This window comes from Equus caballus, chromosome 1 (genome assembly GCF_041296265.1).
Source record: "Equus caballus isolate H_3958 breed thoroughbred chromosome 1, TB-T2T, whole genome shotgun sequence".
NCBI lineage: Eukaryota > Metazoa > Chordata > Mammalia > Perissodactyla > Equidae > Equus > Equus caballus.
In genome coordinates, this window is record NC_091684.1 from 168,199,021 (window position 1) to 168,209,841 (window position 10,821).

The 10,821-nt window shown below is 35.3% G+C and overlaps 1 protein-coding gene across 1 annotated transcript; it reads left to right on the top strand.

Annotated features, from left to right (window-relative positions):
* Positions 1-3,150: 3,150 nt before the first annotated feature.
* Positions 3,151-4,089, top strand: OR4K66 (olfactory receptor family 4 subfamily K member 66). The gene is given in 1 exon segment (NM_001391534.1): positions 3,151-4,089. A coding segment is annotated over 1 exon segment (939 nt).
* Positions 4,090-10,821: the final 6,732 nt, after the last annotated feature.

Below are 10,821 nucleotides of genomic sequence, written 5' to 3' on the forward strand. Positions count from 1 at the left end.
CGGGGCCATCGATATTTCTCCCAATACATCTAATGAATTGCTTTAATCTTATAAATTAGACTCAATTAAATATTAAATACAAATATTATTTCTTTAATAAAATAGTGAATTAAACAGTATCCTTCCATTATCTTTTCATTACTTAGGGAAATGCCTATAATATGGCTAACACTCAAAATGTTAGTTTTCAGGACTCTGCTCAAGGAAGCACAGAGAGTGTTGAGACCTAATGTTCCTCTGAAATCCTCAGAAGCAGAAGTTGATGTAGATCCTTAAGTTATGAGCACAGTTGCAACATACCAATGATGAACCGGCTGTCACCTATCCATCTATATAACTCATTAAACTTTTGCTGGGACATGAACTAACATTTTAGTTCACTTTAGGATATGATAGATACAGAGCAAAAGGAAGAAAGTTATATCCTAACAAATAGAATTATTATTTAATTAAAACACCTTTCTCTTATATTTGTAGTTGTCTTTCACTGGACTAAGTTGATTCTAGCTTTGAAAAGGGTGGATTATTCCATGACACATTCAATGCCCAACTTTCCCTCAGGGAAATGTGGAAGCTAAAGATCCCCAAGGAGCATGATAGGGAAAGTCTTTTCAAATACTTGGGTTGATTTAGAACACACAGATAGAAAGTTTCCAAGCCCAGAGACTACTCCTTACTGTGTATATATGCCACACTGAGGAGGACACACTCCCACAACACCGGTCATGGCAGAAAATTAATTGAACTTCATTTCAGACTTAGGGTAAAATCTAGAGTAAGCCCTCTCAGTCACTGAAAAAAGATCTGGTTTCAGAGGTCATCTGTGTGGGGTAAGTATAGCCTTACACATGATTTTTGAACTTTCATTTTTAATGCCTTCCCCCCAATTCTAAGACTAAATTGTGTTTTATTTCCCTTCTCTGTAGTATTTTTTTCCATAACTACCTATGGTGCTTAGAGTTCTGAATGTATTATTTATTTAATGGGTTTACAGAAAAGATTGTGGGTTTCCCCCCCAAATATTCCCTGGGATTTCTGGATTCCTAACAGTAGTTTTATATACTCACAAAAAGTACTGCTTTTCTATAATGTTAGAAAGTCCCCAGATTCTCAGGTTGGGGAGAATTGGTTCTCACAGACCCTCTAACTTGTCCTGATAATTTCTAATTCCTTTTGGCTTTTACTTGTGCTAACATTTGATCAAAAGAGTAAATGGAGAAAAGCCTCGGCCAAAAATTAATATGGCAGGGGTGCGCCAAGTGGCATAGCGGTTAAGTTCACCCTCTGCTTTTGCAGCTTGGGGTTTGCGGGTTTGGATCCCAGGTGCAAGGCGACACCCTGCTCATCAAACCATGCTATTGTGGCATCCCACATACAAAAAAGAGGAAGATTGGCACAGACGTAAGCTCAGGAACAATCTTCCTCACCAAAACCCCTCCCCCCAAAAACATTAATGGGGCAAAGTACATACAATTTGAAGACAAACAGTGAAACTAAATTGATTTTAACGTAAACCTAAACATTTTTTTCCTGTTGTTTTTGGCCATTTACATTTGTTTATGTCTGGGTTACCTCCATCTACAGTAAAATGTCTTATTTCAGAAATCTTATTTATTTACTTAGTCTTGTCAAAATCAAGATTCCTACCAGAAGTCATTTCTAGGAAGGAAAGTTATACTGGATGCTTTGGAGTCACACAGAACTCAATTTATATTCCAGTTCTCTTACTTTTTAGCTATGACTTGGGAAAGTCAAACTGTCTCATCTTCAAAATAACAATAAATGTGATCATTAGAATAGATTATGTGTATATATGTGTACATAATTTATTAGGTCTATATTGTGTTCTTATAACAATAATAAAATTATTAGAATTCTCTTGAGACAATTGTCATGAGAACATAATTAATAGGTTGATTTTCATTAAAAAAATAATAAAACCTTACTTTTTCTGAGAAAAATACTGAGAAGGAAAAAGAGGTAAACCCAATAGAAAAATGTAGAGAAAAGGAGAGAGCATGCAGTTTAAAGAGAAAGAAAGGCAAATAGTCCTTAAATAGAGGGAAAAATTCTTAATCTCACAATAAGAAATTAAAATTACATTCAGATGCCATTTCTCATCCCATATCAACAAAACATTGTGTTGACAAGACTGTGGAAAAGCAGGCAATTTTTTACATTGCTGGTGGAAATGCAAAATATTTTAAGCCACATGGAAGAAATATCTAACTATGTAGATAAACGTTTTTAAAGTGTATAACACAGACTTGGTATGTAATAAGTGCCAGTTAGTCAACTTTATAATCTCTCAGTTTCCAGCCTGAAAAGAGTAGTAAGATAATGGAGAGAGAGAGATGAAGAGAGACAAAAGAAGAAAAAATGGAAGTAAAGAAAGAAATGAAAGAACCAAGGAGGAAGGAAGCACACAAGCAAGGAAGGAAGGAATGTAGCTTAATATTTGACATTGGTCAGGCCAAGGAATACATGATTTTGTGGAAATATCCTCTCCTGAGGACATTCAAAATGTGGGGAAATATAATACTAGAAATGTATAGTCAGCATCTGAGGTCTCTTTTGGAACATAAACATCTTGTATCAAGTCATTTGGTGAACAGATTTCCTAGAGTTTGTAAAGACTTTGGTTCAAATCAGTCTGCTCATATATATCCACTTAGCAATATATTTATTTCTAAGAAGCATGTTTTGTATCAGAAATGTAGCTTTAGATTCTTGCATGGATAGAGCCTGGTAAATTAAAGAACTTTCAGGTACATTTTAGAGCTATGCTTTTTTCCCTACAGAAGAAGTAGACTCAAGTCTTGGAGAAATTGTATGTGGAATATATTACTACTGACGTTTTTAATCAGAATATTCATTTTTGAAACCCATAAGATTATACTTATGATGAGTAAAGTTCTTGACCTGCCCTTCTATACTTAGCCTCCTTTCTTAGCCACAAGGCTATGCCCACCTGTAAATTCAAGAAAATTTTATTTTCAACTTTGAGTTTAGTACAAAGCCAAGATTTCAATTTTGCGCATAAGTAGCACTTATCTGCTCTCTGGCATCTGAACATTAAGTTATTCTTTCCTTTCTAGAAGTTCTCAGTTCATCTCTTTCTTTGGATCTCATTAGAACATATTGTACCAAATGGAAGAAGCAAACCAATCTGTGGTGTCTGAGATTATTTTTCGTGGGCTTTGTAATTCAAGGGAGCTCCAGACCTTCCTTTTAATGCCATTTTCTATACTCTACATGATGACTGTTGTGGGCAACCTCCTTGTCGTGTCCTTAATCATCACTGACCCTCATCTCCATTCCCCAATGTACTTCCTCTTAGCCAATCTCTCATTTGTTGACTTCTGCCTTTCCTCAGTAACCACCCCTAAACTGACCACAGACTTCCTCAAGGAAAATAAGACCATCTCTTTTGGGGGCTGCATGAGCCAGATCCTCTGTGTGCATATCTTTGCAGGGGGTGAGATGGTGCTGCTTGTGTCAATGGCTTATGACCGCTATGTGGCCATTTGCAAGCCACTCCGTTACTTCAGCATCATGAACAGACAAAAGTGCATCCTGCTGGTTTTGATATCTTGGATCATTGGCTTTGTGCATGCCATGAGTCAACTGGCTATGATTTTAGAGCTGCCCTTCTGTGGACCCAGAATAGTGGACAGCTTTTTCTGTGATATCCCTTTGGTGATCAAACTGGCCTGCATGGATACTCATACTCTGGGGATATTGATAAATGCCGACAGTGGGGTCTTGGCAACAAGTTGCTTCATTCTCTTGCTGATCTCCTACACTTATATCCTGGTAACTGTCCGCCTTCACTCTAAGGATGGGGCTTCTAAGGCTCTCTCCACCTGTACTTCCCACATCACAGTGGTGGTGCTCTTCTTTGGGCCCTGCATCTTCATCTATTTGTGGCCACTCAGTGTCACTTCGGTGGACAAGTTTCTTGCTGTGTTTTACACAGTGATCACGCCTCTCCTGAATCCAGCTATTTATACACTGAGAAATAAAGAGATTAAGAATGCCATAAAGAGACTGGTAAATCAAAATGTGGAGTCAAGGAATAATTTTTAGAGGTCTTATGTAATCAGAAAATTCACGGTATGTGCCCCAATTTGGCCACATTTGACCTGTAAACTGAACTGGAAATATGACCTGTTCATATCTATAAGCTGTAAGTGTTCCCAGATGTTGATTTGTATTTAATTCATTACGAAAATTTGTTCAAAACCCCAACACTTATATTCTTACCACCAGGATAAAATAATAATTTGCATAAATATACTTTGTAGATGTTCAAAGATTATCAGATAATAAAAATAACGATAATTATAAAAACAATGATAATTGCTACCACTTGTTAAACACTACCTATGTTCCCAACACCATACTCAGCATTTTAGCTAGTTTACGTATTACTTACAAAATCACTTTGAGTTAATTATCATTATTCTCACTTCCAAAAATACATGATTTATCAACTGTAACTCTAACATAGCTAGAAAAGATACTAAAGATATCTGAGTGGTCTGGATCCACTTAGAAAACAAAAAGATAAATTAAAACTATCACAATACTATCACCCTTGTACTTCACTGCATAATCCCTATTGTTCAAGTTTTCAAGTTAACTAACCATTGATCTAAGGGTAATTTAATTCAACGGGTTAAAGGTAATGATTCAAGGGTTTCCCTTGAAATATTTTTCCTAAATTCACAGGGAGAAGTGTGTACAATCCCTTGAAACATTATTTATTTTCTTTTATTAATAAATGATCTTTATGGTTTTAATTTTAGCTGATATGAAATAAATAAGAAAGGAGAGCTGTAAGAATGGGGAAGGAGAAGGATGCGTTGTTTCAAAGTAACAGAAATACAGAGTGATGAGAAGAAAGCCAACAGAAACTTCAGTAAAAACAATACAATAATTTTATAGAAAATCTCTCAAAATCTTCTCCAAATTAAATTAAAACAGATAAACAAGCCAACCTGGGGAAAAATTGACAAAAGCTTTGAAGAGGTATTTATTTTACTGAAGAGAAAGTACTAACAGACACTCCACCTCATTAGTAATCAGGGAAATGAAACTTAAGATCATAAAGAAATATCATTTTACACCTGCTAAAATGGTTAAAAAATGACATACGACAATAACAATTACAGTTGAGAATGTGTATTAATAAAAATTTATGCCCTGCTGGTTGGTGTACATTGATTTAACCATTCTGAAAAACGATTTAGCATTGTATTGTAAAGCCGAACAAGTGAATATGTCAGCAACCGGCTGCTAACTGTTCCCTAGCGTCCACATGCCTCTTCTTCCTTTTGCTAACAGAATACCCCCAAGTTTTAGTTGGACCTACGGCCACCCAGCTACAGAGGAGATTTCCTAGTCTCTGCAGATAGGTGTGGCTAAATGAATAAGCTCTGGCAACAGACTGCGAGAAGTGATTTCTGCAACTTGCAAGCCATCTTTTCAAAAACATCAGCTCCAGATTCTTTTCCCCCTGTCCCAGTGGCTGGGGCAGAGGACAACTGAAGCAGCTGCTTTTGACTCAGTAATGGAAGCCACATGTTGAGAGGAAGGGAGACGCTGCTCCAGCCAGGAGATGGATAGACTCTAAGAGGAGCCTACATAACAAAAAATAGTATTGATAGTGTCCTATTTACCATTGTACCATTCGTCATTTGTGCTTTTTTCTTCATAATTTACTTATATTGTTTTGTACACTTCAAATATTGTATAATGCAAAATTAAGGAAAAATAAAGGAAAGATACTGTGTTTTGCCTTCTGCAAATTAAAAAAATAAAAACTAAATTTAGAAAACACTACACAATTGCCTATTCATTCACTGCAGGTTTCAGTTAGGCAGTGTGGTTCTGGGCTATTTACCAAATCAATTTCTGCTTTCTAAAGAAGTTGTCACCTGAAACCCTCCCCCCGATATATATGTATATCACATATATCTCATACTTAGATAGCAAAATATATACAGAAGGAAAATGCATACGGTTTGTTTTCATTGTTAGTAGAGTTACATCAGGGAAGATCAGTGATGTCAGCATCATGTGATCTTTTTAAATGAAATTGCCTGTGAAATACTGCATATTTTAAACCTCTGGATGATGTATATAATTTTATGAATAAATTTTATGAATAAAATTATATTGACACACTTTTACAGTATCTTAATTTCTAGTTTATTTCTGTGTACAAAAGAAGAAATTCATGATTTCTTGGTCTTAACCCTATACAAATATCTAAAAAGTTAAAAATGGCATATCAATCTTTCTCTCTATACCAATAAATTAAAGCGCCCATGATAACATAACTGATCTAAAAATATATATATATAAACAATTATAGTTACAGTTTTTAATTTCTTAAAATATAAAAAAACAAGAAGTGTAAATTATATTGAGTCATTTCCCCAAATCACATGATCACGGCAGCATCACTCAGATCTGTCTGCAAACATATATGGAGACATATCACGGCTTTGTGGAATATTTTAATGTGAAATTATCTCAGCTATGTTAATTGATATAAATCTTTACTTTTAGAAGCCACCATTTATTCATAAGTGATTTGAAGACTGTGTGTAACCTCCTTTTACACCTCTCCATGGAAGAATGTAACAAGAATACAGCATCCTCATTCAGTCCTTGCCAGACCAGTTCTAGTAAACTACAAAATGAGGTCCCACTGTCCATCTGGTTTCTTAGGATATGAATTTCATTTAACTCACCGTCAAATCACACAATTCACTTCTAAGTGATCTATGTTTCAAAAAGAATCACAGTGGAAAATTTAAAAAAAAAAACATCTTGAACTGAAAAATAAAAACACAATACATACATCAATAGAATGCAGCTACAACCTGTTTATAGGGACTTTATTATATATGCACATAGTTTTAAAAAAGAAAAGATGACTATCAATGATCCAAGTATCCATATCAAGAAAATTAACCTAAAGAAAGTAGAAGGAAGAACATAACAAGAGCAAAAAGTAATGAAATAGAAAAGTTAAAGTCAAAAGAATCACAAAACCAAAGTTAGTTATTTCAAGACACTAACAAAATTGTTAATACATGAGCAAGCTGATCAAGAAGAAGGGAAAAGGCACAAATAACCAATGAAAAATCATCTCTACAGATGGCACAATCTTAAAAATATTAAAATATGATATTATGTACATTATACCAATAAATTAAAAAACTCACATGAAATGGGAAAATTCCTATAAAAAACAAGATACTAAAGCAAGAACATCTGAATCATCCCGTGTATCTATTAAACAAGTTGAACCTGCAACTAAACCCTTTTCTGTCCTAGTTATTACTGTCTCTCAGCTCAAAACTCACCCTTCTATACTCTGCTTTTTCATGCTAGAACTCTGCAAACCACATTTGTGTTTTCCCATCTGTCTCCATTTCATGCTCTATCAGTAGAGCATGCTACAGGAAGACTACAAGGTTAGAGAAAGAGCAAGGGACTCCTTTCTGATTGCTTCTTAAGGGCCTTTCCACTCATTGCTGTGCCTCTGTGAGTATTATCACAGCCACTACAGTAATAGTTCCTACCTATGGCAGGAGGTGAATCCAGGTTGCAGTTTTTCCAACAGTTGCAGAGCTAGGCTCATCATGCTTCTTCAGAGATAACATCACCAGCATAGTGGCATCCTATGTTCAAAAATCTGGGTCTCAGACCTTCATGCCTCTCTTCTGAGTTCAGAGGAATAAGCGGTAGCTAACACACACTCCTCCAAAAAGGGGAGTCTTAGCTCTGTAGGACTCCTTTTCTAAATCATTAAAATTCAATAATTCCAAATTCTGACCTTTGTTCCCCGCATACCCAAGGGTGGTAGCTTCTTCCTACAGTTGTTACCTCCATGGTAATATAAAATTTTCTTTATATACTTTCAAATATCTAGTTAACAGCTTTATACCTGGTTAATTTTTATATTAAACTCTGTACAAATGACGTATTTCCTCTTTTCTGACTGATCCCTCACTGATACAGCTTTCCACAGAGAGAAATGCAGGTCTAAGTGGCTTTCCTGGGGAATACTGCAAAATATTTAAGAGAAAAAGAAACATCTTTTATGTACACTCCTCTTCAGAAGAGAAAAAGAAGGAACACCTTTCTCTTTTTAGCTAATTAGAGTTGGATTATCAAAAATATTGCGTAGTGTCAAAATTTATTAATAATTCAAAGGATACAGGCAGCTGCAAGACAGAGGTCAAGCATGGAGAATTCTGAGAGCGCCAACGTGGGTCAAAAGATTTTTCACGCTATTGTAGGGTGCACTCTGAACCACACAGGACAAACGAAGACTCAACGCTAACAATGCACGTGTAGCATCGCTTACAGAAAGGGAGATTATTTTGGCCATCACACATCTTCAACTTTTACTCTGTTAATTATGTAGCTCATTGACATTTTCCAGCTGACTCCATCCGATAAATCCATAACTTACAGGGTGATTTACTTTTAGCAACCTAGAAAGATTAAGTGTATACTGCTAAAAGGGCACATCTTCCTTAGATGAAGACTCCTCATTGTCTTTCTAACACTAAATACCATCAAGAAGTCCAATAAGCGTGCTTGCAAGGGACTTGACCAGGTCATTTCCGTATTTCCTTCTATAGTTTCTCTTCCTCTAAAATGCCCAAAAGGTAGAGAGAATGGGTTTCAGAACAGATATTAACTTTTTTTTTTTTCCAATTCGTTTATAAAGCCAGCATAAATTTGACATGAGAAACAGATAAACACATAGGGAAAAAAATTATAGGTCACTCACTCTCATGAATATGGATGCAAAAATCCAAAAGAAAACAATAACAAAGACAAGGGAACAATATATAAGAAGAATAATATATTCCAAGAAATTAATTTTATATTTGAAGTGTAAGCCTGATTTAATAATTGGGAATCAATCACCAAGTTAAGAAAAAGGAGAAAAATTATACAAATATGTCAATAGATATAGCAAGAGCATTTGATAAAATCCAATACGTCTTCATGATAAAATTCTTAAAAATGCAAGTTTAGAATGAAAATTACTCAATCTGATAAAGATATCTACAAAATATCTCTAGAACAAGTTACATTAAATGATGAAATATGGGAAGCTCCCCCTCCCCACAAGATTGGGAATCAGAAAAACATGCTTCCTCTCAACACTAGTGTTTGGCATTTGTTGGAAGTCCTGGCCAGTTAAATAAGGCAAGACAACTAAATAAAATGAATAAAAAGATAGAAATAAACTGTTATTCTTCATAGATAATATTTTTCTTTAAAAGTTACATATCCTTTCTATGGACTCTTCAAGTCTAGGACATTCTATTTATTCATAGTAATTCATAATTTTTTATTATTCATAATAATATTTAATATACAATATTGCCCTGGTTGCTCCCAGCCTATGATTGATAGCAGTGAGTGGACCAGAGCCAGGATATTCCTGCCCAATGTGAATTTCCTCTAATGGACAGTCTTTGCTCTGGAGCTCCACATCAACCCAGCTGAGAATTTCTCAGAGCTTCACTGTGGTCTGAGGCTACTCCATCCAATCTTCCCTCCTTCCCACTCTTCTTTCACAGGAGCCACACTGGCACTTTGTTATGAAGGCTTTCCTACCTGCTACTGCTCCCACTCCCTTTCATAGATATTTCCCTCAAGAAATATCTTACAATTTTGTCATGGTCCCTGTTTCACAGAGTGCCAGAACTGATACTAACACGTGATTTTGAGCACTAAAGTATCTGTGATAAAAATAATAAGGAAAGTGCCAGAATTTAAGAGTTATCACCAAAAATTGTCTGATCAAGCAGCAAACAAGTTTACCTCAGACACCAAACCATCTCTGCGACCCTCATTATAATGATATGATGGTAGAACATATTCTGAGTTATTTATTGTCCTGGGAAAATTGATACTATAGAATTAGGAACAAAAGGTACATTAGGATTTTTATTTAGTAATAATATATGAATCAAAATGTTCATGTTTCTAAACCATTGACCACAGAAAACTGATCAATTCTCCTCAGGCTTTGGTCAGGTAAGTAAAGATAATAAATTATGTAGCTGAATCTTCACATTGCCTCACTTTTCTTTGTAGTCTATATTGCCAAGATGAGGAGGAGAACAGGTAGTCAATAGAGACTGGACCCTTAATTATTTAATACTGAATTTATTGCACTCTCACTCTACAATTAGACCTGGCCAGAAACAATACATGTATATGGGTTCAATTTTGCAAAGAAAAGAACCTCAGGCTCTTGTAAGTTGTTTCTGTACTGTTTTCTTGTCTTGATTTTTCCTCTTCTACACAGTTCATGGTTCATACACTGTACTGCATTCTCATCATTTTCAGACTCATTATATTGTAATTAACCCACTATTTGTCTAGCTTTATGTATAGGCACTTGGCCAATATATTTACCGTAAAACGTTTTGCCATTTTGGTCAAAAATGGCTAATACCATGGAGCTAATACTTCGAGAAAATAGATTCACCTTAATTACATAGCTTTTCTGTCCTTGAAACAGGATTTAAATCATTTCTTCACAAAAGGGATCCCAAGCAACAGCAGTACAGATGGAAATCAAAGCAATCCTGCAGTGAAGTCTTAGGTAGGATAGATACTCAGTTTCCTCATTAAATGGTTTGTGAAGTCTGTGAAAAATGCCTTCAGTATATTTAACTCATGAACAAATGCTACCTTTTTTCCAAAAAACCAAAATTCCTTTGTCTTTTGAATTCCCTATAGAATAATTTTAGCTAATAAAACTCCAAG